This window comes from Diabrotica virgifera, chromosome 5, assembly GCF_917563875.1.
Source record: "Diabrotica virgifera virgifera chromosome 5, PGI_DIABVI_V3a".
Taxonomy (NCBI): domain Eukaryota; kingdom Metazoa; phylum Arthropoda; class Insecta; order Coleoptera; family Chrysomelidae; genus Diabrotica; species Diabrotica virgifera.
Window position 1 is genome coordinate 31,733,830 of NC_065447.1, and position 14,501 is coordinate 31,748,330.

The 14,501-nt window shown below is 36.3% G+C and overlaps 1 protein-coding gene across 2 annotated transcripts; it reads left to right on the forward strand.

Moving 5' to 3' along the window:
• The first annotated feature begins 12,853 nt into the window (after positions 1–12,853).
• Positions 12,854–14,013, forward strand: LOC126884981 (uncharacterized). Of its 2 annotated transcripts, XM_050651364.1 has the most exons (3): positions 12,882–13,303; positions 13,338–13,541; positions 13,610–14,013. In XM_050651364.1, the coding sequence occupies exons 1-3, from the start codon at positions 12,882–12,884 to the stop codon at positions 13,752–13,754; spliced, it is 771 nt and encodes a 256-aa protein (XP_050507321.1). In that variant the 3' UTR covers positions 13,755–14,013. The 2 variants fall into 2 exon arrangements, with proteins under 2 accessions (XP_050507320.1, XP_050507321.1); XM_050651363.1 differs by having other exon boundaries at positions 12,854–13,303; positions 13,338–14,010.
• Positions 14,014–14,501: the final 488 nt, after the last annotated feature.

Genomic DNA, 14,501 nt, shown 5'->3' on the forward strand with positions numbered 1-14,501 from the left:
CACAATGGACTACCAAAAATTAAATGTTATATCTATCTATAGCCCCGAGGACTGCAAACCTAAGAAGGAACGAGAGGCATTCTACGAACAGTTGCAAACCATCCTGGACGATATACCTCATGAAGAACACTTAATTCTTATGGGGGATTTTAATGCACGAATCGGAAATGAAATAGTTCCAGGAGTAAAACAAAGATTCAATGAAAACCATGTCAACTCAAATGGAGAACTCATGGCTAATCTCTGTGCTTTTAGCGAACTGCGAATCAATAATATATTTTTCGACCATAAGCTTCAGTATAAATATACGTTTGAAAACTCCAGGGGGCACAAATCTATGATTGACTTTATAGTCACTAATAGAAAAATCCACCCAGAGCAGATTCTAGATATTCGAACTTTAAACTCGGCAGACGCAGGGAGTGAACACAAATTACTCCTAGCAAAAATAAGAATGAAACTAACACCAAAACATTTTCCACAGGAAATCACCGAGGAAAAATTCAATGTAGAATCACTGTGGAACGATTCTACCAAAGAAATGTACCAAAGGAGGCTAGCACAGAAGATACAGCTGAAGCAGATATACGACATCGAAGATATAAACGCGAGCTGGGAGAAAATTAAAAACAATATTGAAGAGGCAGCAACAGAAGCTCTAGGAAAACGCAAAGTCATACTGAACAAAAGAAACAACAACAATACACCATGGTTCAGAAAAGAAATAAAAGACAAATGTAAAGAGAAGAGAGACGCCTACATGAAGTATAAAACATCAAACACTCCAGAATCCAGAGACACCTATAGAAGAATACGAAATGAAACAAAGCAATTGGTACGAAGAACAAAAAATGAACACTGGGAACAGTTTACAAAAAGGATGGAAAGCGACTTCTACGGAACACAAAAACAAATATGGAGATTCATAAGAAACCAACGGAAAGAAATGGCAGAATTGAAGGAATACAATAACATACCAGCAAACGAATGGGAAAGATACTTGACGGAACTGTTTAAAGGAAAGGAAAATCATAATCAAAATAATAACCTACCTGAATTAAGACACGAAATTGAAATCAGTTTTCAGGAAGTAGGGGTAGCCATAAATTCACTCAAAAATAGGAAGTCACCAGGACCAGACGGAATAACCAACGAGCTTCTAAAATACGGAGGAGAAAGTATAACCCTAGAGATGACAAAACTTATACAAAAACTAATATTGCACTGCAAGATACCAGACGCATGGAGAAACAGCATAATGATACCAATGTTCAAAAAAGGAGACAAAGAAGACCCCAACAATTATAGAGGTATAAATCTACTAAACACCGCACTTAAGCTAACCACAAAAGTCCTAACCAACAAAATCAATAAACTAACAACTTTATCAGATGAACAACAAGGATTCAGATCCGGAAGATCCTGCGTAGACGCCGTATTTGTACTGAGACAAATCACAGAAAAGGCCATTGAGTACAATAAACCAGCATATCTATGTTTATAGACCTGACAAAGGCTTTCGATCGCATCCAAGACGAAGACGTCTTACATTTACTGTATGGAAGAAACATACCAATCAATATTATACAAACCATCGAAAACATCTACTTTCATAATCGAATACAGGCAAAGATAAATGGAAAACTAACGCAGTTTATACCAGTACAAAGTGGAGTCAGACAAGGTGACTCATTAAGCCCACTGCTCTTTAATATAATAATGGACGAAATAATAGAAGCAGTACGTAAAGGTCGTGGTTACAGAATGGGGAATAAAGAAATCAAAGTATTGTGTTATGCAGACGACGCCGCATTAATCGCCAAGACAGAAGACGATCTCCAAAGATTAACACACATCTTTAATACAACAGCCAAGAAATACAATATGATAATATCAGCAGAAAAAACCAAATGTATGACAACATCTAAATACCCACTACGATGTAAAATCGAAATTGATGGGAAAATAATAAAGCAGGAAGCAAGGTTTAGATATCTGGGAATTGATATAACCAGTTACGGAGATGTTGAAGAGGAAGTACGACAACAAAGCTTAAAAGCAAGTAAAGCGGCGGGATCTCTAAATGACACAATCTGGAAGAACAAACACTTAAGACAAGATACAAAAGCAAGAATCTATAAAGCAGCAATTAGACCTATATTAACATACACGGCGGAGACAAGGCCTGACACATCTAAAACGAGACGACTACTAGAAACAACAGAGATGAAAATACTCCGACGAATATCAGGGAAAAGTCTGTTGGATAGGGAGAGGAGCGAAAACATAAGAAGATCATGCAATATAGAAGACATAAATGGATGGGTGACAAAACGGAAACAGGAGTGGAACGAACACATTAGTAGAATGGCAGAGGATAGGATAGTACGAATAGCACGAGATAAGTCACCAAATGGACGAAGAAGTATTGGCAGACCAAGAAAAAGGTGGTGCGATAACCTAAACAATTTAGGAGGATAATATTGAAGAAAAAAAAAGGCTTTAAAGCCTACATACAAGAAGGAAGAAGGAAGAAGAAGAAGAATTAAGATTGATACTATTGGTTAAAATTTGATTACCTACTAAAAGTATATGAATAGATGAAAAGAAATATAGAAACCAAACACATGGTTGGACATTGGGAGGTTAGTGAAAAAAAAATATTATAAAAACTGTTAAGTAGATGTAGAAATGTAATTAATATGATAAGAATAAAAACTCACCCCAAGAGAATAAATGTACCACTGTGAATAAGTGAAGAGAGTAATTCTTCCCTTCTTCTTCTTTAAGTACCGTGCCCAAATTTTTAGGCGTGGGTAGCTTCCATAACAATTTGCCGATATCGTTCTCGATCTTGTGCGGCATGTAACAATTGATCTGCTGATAAGCCAGTCCATTGACGAAGGTTTCGGAGCCATGAATATTTCTTTCGACCAATTCCTCTTTTTCCGTCGATCTTTCCATTGAGTATTAACTGCAGCATCCTGTATCTGCTACCTCTCATTATATGCCCCAGATATTCAAGTTTTCTCTTTTTTATCATCTTCATTAAGTCACCTTCGCCTTGACCTACTCTGTTTAAGACTTCTCTGTTTGAAATACGTTGAACCCAAGATATTCTGAGCATTCTACGATACGACCAAATCTCAAAGGCTTCTAATTTGTTCATCATGTTAACCTTCATGATCCAGGTTTCACATCCATATAGTAATACAGGATACACATAACATTTTAGGAACTTGATTCTTAGTTGTAAATTCAGCTGAGAGTTGCTCAGAATAGATCTAAGTTTCATAAATGCTCCTCTTGCAATTTCTATACGAGTTTTAATTTCTTCATCCGGATTTAGTGTCTCGTTTATCCAACATCCTAGGTATTTAAAATGGTTAACTTTTGTTATTGATTCATCATTGACAATTAGTTGCATAGGTGCATAGATGACGTCTTGTTTACTAACCACAAGTAACTTTGTCTTTGTTGCATTTATGTTAAGTCCGTTATTGGAGCATTCTCTAGTGACTCGATCTATAAGGAATTGAAGATCGTCGATATTTTCAGCCATGATCGCGGTGTCGTCTGCATATCTGATGTTGTTAATAGGTTCTCCCCCGATTCGAACTCCACATTGTCCTTCCAAGGCTTCATTAAAAATTATTTCTGAGTATACGTTAAACAAAGTTGGGGATAACACACAACCCTGTCTGACACCTCTTTGAATGCAAATTTTGTCTGTTTCTTTGCCGTCTACCAGAATAGAAGCTTCTTGATTCCAATATAGATGTTGTAAAAGTCTCAGATCTTTATCGTCTATTCCAATCATTTCTAGATATTCAAACAACCTATTATGTTGAACTCTATCAAACGCCTTCTCAAAATCTATAAAGCAGACGTAAATTGGTTTCTGTACTTCCCATGATCGTTGAAGTAATGTTAACATTGAGAACAAAGCTTCCCTTGTTCCCAATCCTTCTCCGAAACCGAATTGTTTGTTTCCCATTGTCTCTTCACATTTCTGCTTGATTCTATTAAGAATTATCTTAAGAAGTAACTTGAGAGAGTGGCTCATGAGACTAATTAGTCTAAAGTCTTTACATGATGATGTATTAGGCTTTTTTGGGAGTGGAATAAATGTAGACTCTAACCATATCTGTGGCATCATGCCAGTCTCGTATATATGGTTATAAATGTTTGTTAGTTGTGAGACATTGTCGTCATCCGGAAGTTTGAGCCAGTCTGATGATATTTGGTCAGGGCCTGGAGATTTCCCATTTTTGCTCTGTTTGATGGCTTTCTCTACTTCCGCTTTTAAAATACTAGGACCAATATTCGTATACTTTGTGGTGTTAAGTGATGGCCTCGTATCCAGGAAGAGCTCTTTTATATAGTTAGTCCATTCTTTATTTTTTTCATCCAAGTCGAGAATTATTTTACCTTTGGAGTTTCTCATAAAGTGAGGAGTTCTTTTTCTCTGAGTGTAGGTAATTTCTTTAAGCTTTTTATGTATATTAAACTCGTCATGTTTTCTTTGAAGTTCTTCCATTTCACGACATCTTTGTTCCATCCAGTCCTCTTTTGCTCGCTTAACCTCGTATCTTATTTGTCGATATTTGTCGAATTCTTCCCTACGATGTTCAATTTGTCAGCGGCGGGGATGAAGTATCACTGTCATGACAGTGCAACGCACAACACAGAACATGAAATTTGAAATAACGACTATGGGACACAAGATAAGTTTTTTTTTAAATAATTTGTTTATTATATTCGTTTACAATATGTTAAATATTATAATTTTTTCTACTTTGTTTTTTTCTTTTTTTAAATCTACTTTGGCAACGCTGTGCTGAGAAAGCCCTACCTACGACATAAAGTGGGTTGTTCGCGCTACCTCGCTTTGCCGGCGTACATCTTCTAGCCCGTTTTAAATGTATAATAAATACATGTCTCTTTGTCGCTCTCATTAAATGTGCAAACCAACCAAAAGAAATTTCTCAATCGGTATATTCTGCTGTGTATCACTTTTAAAAACGTTTCAAGTAAGTGGCGATTATTATTGTATAGTCTTCGCATATTTTTATCATATTATATGTTTTTGGTACAGTAACAAAGATCGAATTTAACCAGTTTTGGGGTATTTTTTGAGTTACGTATATTTTTATCCAGAAACTTACATACCAGGGATTTTTATATTGGGTGATTATCTTTTTCAATTTCCTAAAATGTTGTGTGTATCTTGCATTACTGTATGGATGTGAAACCTGGATAATGGAGGTTAACATGATGAACAATTAAGAAGTTTACGAGATGTAGTCATATCGTAGAATGCTCAGAATATCTGGAGTTCAACGCATTTCATACAGAGAAGTCTTAAACAGAGTAGGTCAAGGCAAAGGTGACTTAACCTTCCGATCACCAACTTTTTTGTTACACGGATGACCAAAGAGGGGAAAAATGACCCCAGGTCAAAAATGTCAAAAATGACAATTAACAAAAAAATGATTTTTTTTTTCATTTTTTTTGGCATGGACTTTATGTCATTCAGCCAGTCACAACATGAGTATTAGTGTCATGTGTCATGTGTAGTGTGTATGTTGAGTAAGTATCTTGTTACTTTGGAAAGTCGACGTCAATAGCGTAAAACTACTTGGAATTACACATAACAGACGGTATTTTACTAAACATCAACTTCAGAATATATTTTTTTTCGTAAAATATAGGAAATTTTTTTTATTTTAAAATAATATAAGGATATCTAGAATGATATTAACCCTTAACTACAGACATCCCAATATTATCACGTAATTACAGATCCCCGGTATTTTTTACCGGTCATTATAAAATAGAGTCAAAATATAAAGTTAATAATAATTAATAAAAAAAAATTGCATTATGAGTTTTTCTGGAGTCTCTAGATGTGGGAAAAAATGGTAAAATGAGTGATTTTAATAATATAATACAAGATTTTTGAAGAATAATCTATTAAACCAGAATTTTGGTAACATTTTCGGTCTATTGAAACAAACGGCCATAAATGCTATGAACAAAAATTTAGACTTTTTTTTAACAAATAAACCTAACATAGAATCACAAAGGAAACATAAAATAGCATTTACAAAAAATTTTACATCCATGAGAAAAAATCTGCAAGGGGTAAAATTATCACAGAATTAAATGGCAATTCCATTTTTGCAAAGTGGCCTCAAAATTTTTATCGTCAAACTTAACCTCCATTGAAGGTCCAGGATGACTTCCACAGTCCATTTCTTTACTTTTTTTCCTAAAAACTCCAAAAAATAATATAAACATTTCAGATTTACAAATATAGTACCCATATAAAAATATTTACTTAACACAGACATCCGGTAATTTTTACCGGTTAAGATTTTTGATGTGTGCTAGAAAAGAAAATATTGGCAATACACACTACACGCTTTGACTAGCATTGTTATACAAACTACCCGAGAGGTACAGAGACACATGAACTTGTAAGTGGTGAGGTTACCATGAAATCCACATTTTGGGAATGCCCGCCGGTAAAAAATACCGGATCTCTGTAGTTAAGGGTTAAAGACAAATAAAAACAATGAGTTAAAAAGTGAAAATACTTTTGAATTTATTAAAGAAAACATACGCTGGGGTCACAATTTCCCCCGCTTGGTCATCCGAAGGTTAATCAAGATGATAAAAAAGAGAAAACTTGAATATCTCGGGCATATAATGAGAGGTAGCAGATACAAGATGCTGCAGATAATACTCAACGGAAAAATCGACGGAGAAAGAGGAATTGTGAGAAAGAAATATTCGTGGCTCCGAAACCTTTGTCAATGGACTGGCTTATCAGCAGATCAACTATTACATGCCGCACAAGATCGAGAAAGATATAGGCAAATTGTCGACGACGAGATGTCGAGAAGAACATCTCGACGTCAACCATTCCCTCATTTTCTTACGTTAAGTTCTCTTACTTTTTTAATAATAAGTGCCATACCTAGACTTCTTAATATAGCCTATCTTAATTTTATCCCCTTTTATCAGAAGAAAGGGAAGCAATCAAACGAAAACATTTTTATATCATACACATTAAATTAAACTACTTGCTTTAATATGGAAAATCTTTGGATCAGTTTCAGTAAAAAATGGTTACGGTATATGTAAAAAAAAACCATCAATAATCGGAAAAGTGGCAAACATCCATAAAGCAATTACATTTATACAGCCATCACTATTTATTTCGATTATTGGTCGTATATCTTTTTCATTCCCGTGTCCCAATATTTGAATGTATCTGGAGCAGAGGCAGCGGTAACGAATTAAAATTTAAATATCATCGTTTTTATGGTGGGACAATTCGAGCAGAAACTGGATTAGTAAATAAGTTATGGTAGAGATTCGAGCAGAAATGTCTCTCTGTATTTTATGGTTGCTATGTTCGAGTTTTGACCGCTACGATTCGGTTTGGAGAAACATGGAGAGGAATAATGGCGGCAATTTTGTAAGGGATGTACTCGTACACACAAACTAATAATAAATAAACTACAAATCTTAGTTACAATTGGTCTCATCGAGGAACCGAAAACTGACCTCATTTTGAGCTGAACAATGCTTTATTTATTTTGTCTCTTATACAGCGTGTCCCGAAAAGATTGGTCATAAATTACATTAAAAATTCTGGGGATAAAAATAGGTTGATTGAACCGCATTTACCTATACAAAATAGTGCACACAATTAAAGTTACAGCCCTTTGAAGTTACAAACTGAAAATCGATTTTTTTTCATATATCGAAAACTCTTCGAGATTTTTTATTGAAAATGAACATGTGGCATTCTTATAGTAGCAACATCTTAAAAAAAAATAAAGTAAAATTTGTGCACCCCAGAAAAATTTTATGGGGATTTTGTTCCCTTAAACCCCCCAAACTTTTGTGTACGTTCCAATTAAATTATTATTTTTGCACCATTAGGTAAAAACAATGTTTTTAAAAAATTTTTGCCTCTTATTACTTTTTCGATAAGCCAGTGTTTATCGAGATATTTTGAATATTTTTCGAATCCACCACATATTTGTATATGGTTAAGTACATACGATTATAGAGAGCTGTTAATAATCTGAAAATTTATTTATAATTTACATTATTAGGTATATTTTGAAAAAGAAGCCACATCTCGATAAAAGGTGACTTATCAAAAAAAGACTAAGAGGCAAGAAAGTTTTAAAAAACACTGTGTTTGCCTAATGGTACCACAATAATAGTTTAATTGGAACGTACACAAACATTTGGGGGGTTTAAAGGAACAAAACATCCACAAAATTTTTATGTAAACTTATTAAAAAAGAAGCCGCATCCCGATAAAAACTGGCTTATCTAAAAATTCCAAGAGACAAAAAAGTTTTAGGAACGTTTTGTTTAACTAATGGTACCACAACAATGAATTAGTTGAAACGTACACAAAAGTTTGGGGGGGTTTAAGGGAACAAAACCCCCATAAAATTTTTATGGAGTGGACAAATTTTACTATAATTTTGTTTTAAGATTTTCCTGCCATAAGAATGCCCCATGTCCATTTTCAATAAAGAATTTCTAATAGTTTTCGATATATTGAAAAAAATCGATTTTCATTTTATAGTTTCAAAGGGCTGTAACTTTTTTTATGAGCACATTTTTATTAGGTAAGTTAGGTTCAATCGAACTATTTTTGACCCCAGAATATGTGGTATAATTTATGACCAATCTTTTCGGGACACCCTGTATAAATCAATATATTTTATACAGGGTGTCCCGAAAAGATTGGTCATAAATTATATCGCACATTCTGGCGTCAAAAATAATTCTGTGTAGGACGCTTCACCTGTGGTAAAAGGACCTGGTGAATATCTCCTGTCCTTCACACAAGAGGGGAACCAGCTTCTATAGTGGTTGATATAATTAGACTCTGATATTCTTTGTCGAGTCGAAGCAAGGTGTAAATCGGTGTTGAAATGATTAAAATACGTGTGAGATAATTAGTTTATTTAACACAAACACTAATATTTACAAGTATCGTACAAAATAATTATTATTGTTTTTACTACAACAAAAAAACATACATAAATTTGCTATGTGCAATTGACAGTAAAGTGAACCGCGATTTAAGAGTGAAACATGTGATTAGTAACAAGTGAGAGAAGATTCGCGTGAAAAACCGTGTAATGCGATAGGAAAATACGAGACGTGAACACTTTCAGAGTTGAGCGAGAGACGCGACCGATTAGCTCGGTAGTTGACGAATAAGTGATTGAGAGACGAGAGACTAAAAACGACTTAGGCATAAGGATTCCTTTTTCCTTTGGGTCCCCAAAAAGAAGTGGAACTCATTCATCAATGTCCTATGCGTGTCTAATTTACGTTCAGAAATAAACAGAAGGTTTAATTTAGTCCAGTAACGACAAAGGCCTTTATTGGTTTAAGGATACATAAATCCGACAGCAAGACAGCTTCACACATTGTCAAGTTGAAAGAATTGTTCTTAATTTCGATCCAAACCCTGGGAACCGGATATATCTTAACCTAGAATGTTTTCGTAGTGCACGGGTCCTTGTATCGCCGACTGAAATGGGAGGCCACGGGACAAGCAAATGTTTTCTCGGAATTGGTTAATTTTGGAAGCTACAAAGGGCAGATGTGTTCGTTTGAAATTATCAATGATTCGACGAATTTTATTAAGATTCTTATATAAGTAGAAATGATAATTAGCTTTATGTTAGAAAATCTAACATAAATTGCCCCCCGCGCCAGAGGAGGAAAAATAAATGTTAAGAGCAAGATAGAGAAAGAGAGAGCGATGGAGAGAGATAGCGATTGGGAGAGAGAGATCGAAAGAGAGAGAGAGAGCGAGAGAGAGAGAGAGCGAGAGAGGGAGAGAGAGAGTGCGGTTTTTAGTAAATTTGCTTGAGAGAAGAAGAGATTATGGGAAACTTTATCTTCAGTTGTGAGTTATTTAAAAATTATATTTACAAATAAATTGCGAAAAATCAAGAGATAATTCTTTACAATAATAAACAAAACTTGTTTTTTTTTTTCATTTTTCTTAGTGTATATACTATTTTGTACAAAAGGGTTTTGACCTAAATTTACAAATCAGTTGTCGCGGGTAACTGTAAATGTGTCATAAATTATAGGCGTTTTGCCCTGAGTGAACTGTTGTGGTGTTTTTATTTTTCAAATTTATTGTCAACAAGTGAAAGTGCGGGTGACTTGGGTACTTGAGTAGATAGAGGCATTGTCTAGTTATACAATGCTAGCGGTAATATTTTGAGGGTAAGGTCGGTTATTGAACTGTGTTTCCTAAAAAGGGAAGAAATATTTTCATTTTTGTTAATGCCTTTTAAAATGAGATTTTAGACGTTTTCTTGGGATAGGAAATGATTCGTCAATATTCAAATTCTCGGATGGTGTTTTATGGGTTAAATTGATTTTGTCAAAATACACATTTGTAGAGTGAGAAAATAAAGAAATGTTTTGTTGTTTAGAATGGGCTGCGTTTGGAATATTACCGGCGATTACCCATCCAAATATTGTATTGAAGAGTGTGGGTAGATTGTTTCCTAATTTTACGATACCCGGTAAGAGGATTTCGTAGTAAGCATCTGATCCTATCAGAATTTCAATATTTGATTCCATATAAAAATATTTATCAGCCAGGCTGAGATCTTTTGGAATTTTAAGAAAATCAGGGTTGATATCTAATTGCGGTAGCTGGCAAGAAATCTTTGGAATTATTGCACAGTTTAAATTGACATTACGTTCGAAACCAGGTGTGTAAAGCATGATTTTTGCCATTGATTTCGAAGTGAGAGAACTTTGGGCAATGCCACAAACTTTTAGTTCATTGCCAGAAATTTCGGGATTAATTTTATTAGCGAGATTTTCCGTTATAAAAGAATTTTGACTACCAGAGTCAAGGATTGCCTTAGCAAATATGGCATTTCCAGATTTGTCAATTAAAATTACTTGAGCGGTGGGTAAAAGAGTCGAAGAGTGTGTAAAAGGTTTATTTGTAACGGTTAGAGCTACGTTAGAGTTACATTCATCTTCTTGAGAGTCATTAAAATAAGATGGCTGAGCAATATTTGCGTGGAGTGAGTTAGTGGAATTTATGGCATTTGTGGTGCGGGGTGAGAGACTGCGAGCATCAGCAACTTGTGCTTGCGAATTTGCATCATTATTAAAACGAGAAGCATTATAACGTGTATTTCTGTTACTATTCTGTTGAGCGGTTTCTGCATAGGGTGTAAATCTAGCAGAATTTACATGTGTGCTTGCATTGCGATTATCTTCGTGGTGAGAAGCGTGAGAAGAACGAGTACGTTTAATGTTTTCTGCATACGAGTTTTGGTGCAGAAGGGTGTGATGGTTTTTAGAACAAATAAAACAACCGCGAGAAGTACACTGAGCATGAGTGTGTTTTGTACCAAGACAGTTAGAGCACATGTCTCGCGATTTTAAAAAATTATATTTTTCTGAGTGAGAGAGGGCAGCGAATTGCCTACAGGAATATATTTTGTGCGCTGAATTATTACAGTAATTGCATTTGATATGATTACTAGAGGAGAGAGGTGGAGATGTATTTGAGAGAAGAGAAGTGGAGTTAGATTTAGCGTGTGATTTGTCCCTTTTTGATTCTGGGATATTTGTGAGGTCTGCGAGAATGTTGCAGCGTTCATTGAGGATCTCAAAAAGTTCGACAATTGTGGGAGTGTAATTTCTATCTCTTCTTTCCCCATAATATCGTTTGGTGGCAAAATCGAGCTTTCTTGTTATTAAATTAATTAAGAGATAATCCCACGATTCGACGGGAGCTTGTAGAGCCTTTAAGGAGTCAATATTTCTTTTTAAATCGTTTGTAAAATCACTTAGTGACCGATAGTTGCTCCTTGTGAGTGTAGGGAAATCTATGATAAGATTGATGTGAGAATTGATAATAGCAAGACTGTTGTCGTACTTCTTTTCGAGTATGTCAATAGCGAGATCAAAGTTTTCGTTAGTTACGTCAAGCGAATCAATTAAATTTAAGGGTTCTCCGCGGAGGGAAGATTTCAAATAAATTAGCTTTTGAGCTTTGGTGAGTGTGTGATTATCCTTTATAATTGAGGAAAACAATTGGTAAAATGAGACCCATTTACTGGGCTCGCCATGATATATAGGAACAGAAACAGGTGGTAAGCGTACGTTGGAGTTAGCATGATTACCGTGTTGATACTGAGAAGGTACCGAAGAAGAAGAATTAACTTTCGAAAATTGCGCCAATTTACCGTCAATTCGAGACATAGCAGAGAAGTATTTATTTTCAACTTCTTCTCTATTTTCTGTGTGCAAATCAGCATTTTTGTGAGTGTCTATCTTATTACAAATATCATTATAATTATTAAATGCATTAATTAAGTGAATTCTTCTATGACTTAGTTCAAATGTTTCAGTTTGACTATCGAGAAAATTGCTTATCCAATTCAAATTTCGTTCAAGTGATGATTTGCATGTACCAATCTCCCTCTTCAGTGCGTCCATAATTAAAATATACCAAAATTTAAAAAAAAATTAAAATATTGATTGTCCAGTGACAATCTGTAAATATTGTGATTTTAACGGTATTACACAAAGAGAGATCGTGGTTGAAAATAGAGTGAGTAAAGTGAGTATGTAGTGTAAAAAGAAATAAAAATTATGCAAAATATTTAAAAAAGAGATGAGCAGATATATATAAAAAATAAAGAGTAAACAAATAAATTGTCCTTTAAAGCACATGCGTACACAAACTTATTGAGTGAAAGATAATATGTGGAGTAATATATAAGGAAATAAAATAAAAGTTCATAAAGTTTTTTTTATTATTGCGATGTTACCTTAGTATGCGTCAAGAAAGCGTTGTTCTGGAAGAATGGGACGGTGTCAGCGTGGCGGCGGGCAGCGGGAGCAGCACCAGGCCGAGGTGGAGGCGATCAGCGGGACAGCAACGGTCCAAGTTGGAGGCGGTCAGCGGGACAGCAAACGGTCCAAGGTGGAGGCGGTCAGCGGGACAGCGACGGTCCAAGTTGGATGGCAATCAGCGTGAGAGCAATGGTGCAAGGTGGGGTCGATCAGTGGAACCGCAACGGTCCAAGGTGGAGGCGGTCAGCGGGACAGCGACGGTCCAAGGTGGAGGCGATCAGCGGGACAGCAACGGTCCAAGGTGGAAACGGTCAGCGGGACAGCAATGGTCCAAGGTGGAGTCGATCAGCGGGACAGCAACGGTCCAAGGTAGAGGCGGTCAGCGGGACAGCAACGGTCCAAGGTGGAGGCGATCAGCGGAACAGCAACGGTCCAAGGTGGAGACGGTCAGCGGGACAGCAATGGTCCAAGGTGGAGTCGATCAGCGGGACAGCAACGGTCCAAGGTAGAGGCGGTCAGCGGGACAGCAACGGTCCAAGGTGGAGGCGATCAGCGGGACAGCAACGGTCCAAGGTGGAGACGGTCAGCGGGACAGCAAGGGTCCAAAGTGGTGGCGATCAGCGGGACAGCAACGGTCCAAGGTGGAGTCGATCAGCGGGACAGCAACGGTCCAAGGTGGAGGCGGTCAGCGGGACAGCAACGGTCCAAGTAGAGGTAATACGATCACCGGAACAGCCGATAACGATTCGATTCAATTTCAACACCGCGAGCCTTGCTTCTGGGTATGCAGACGATTCTTTGAATCGTCCCACCAGGGGTACCAAATTATGTGTAGGACGCTTCACCTGTGGTAAAAGGACCTGGTGAATATCTCCTGTCCTTCACACAAGAGGGGAACCAGCTTCTATAGTGGTTGATATAATTAGACTCTGATATTCTTTGTCGAGTCGAAGCAAGGTGTAAATCGGTGTTGAAATGATTAAAATACGTGTGAGATAATTAGTTTATTTAACACAAACACTAATATTTACAAGTATCGTACAAAATAATTATTATTGTTTTTACTACAACAAAAAAACATACATAAATTTGCTATGTGCAATTGACAGTAAAGTGAACCGCGATTTAAGAGTGAAACATGTGATTAGTAACAAGTGAGAGAAGATTCGCTTGAAAAACCGTGTAATGCGATAGGAAAATACGAGACGTGAACACTTTCAGAGTTGAGCGAGAGACGCGACCGATTAGCTCGGTAGTTGACGAATAAGTGATTGAGAGACGAGAGACTAAAAACGACTTAGGCATAAGGATTCCTTTTTCCTTTGGGTCCCCAAAAAGAAGTGGAACTCATTCATCAATGTCCTATGCGTGTCTAATTTACGTTCAGAAATAAACAGAAGGTTTAATTTAGTCCAGTAACGACAAAGGCCTTTATTGGTTTAAGGATACATAAATCCGACAGCAAGACAGCTTCACACATTGTCAAGTTGAAAGAATTGTTCTTAATTTCGATCCAAACCCTGGGAACCGGATATATCTTAACCTAGAATGTTTTCGTAGTGCACGGGTCCTTGTATCGCCGACTGAAATGGGAGGCCACG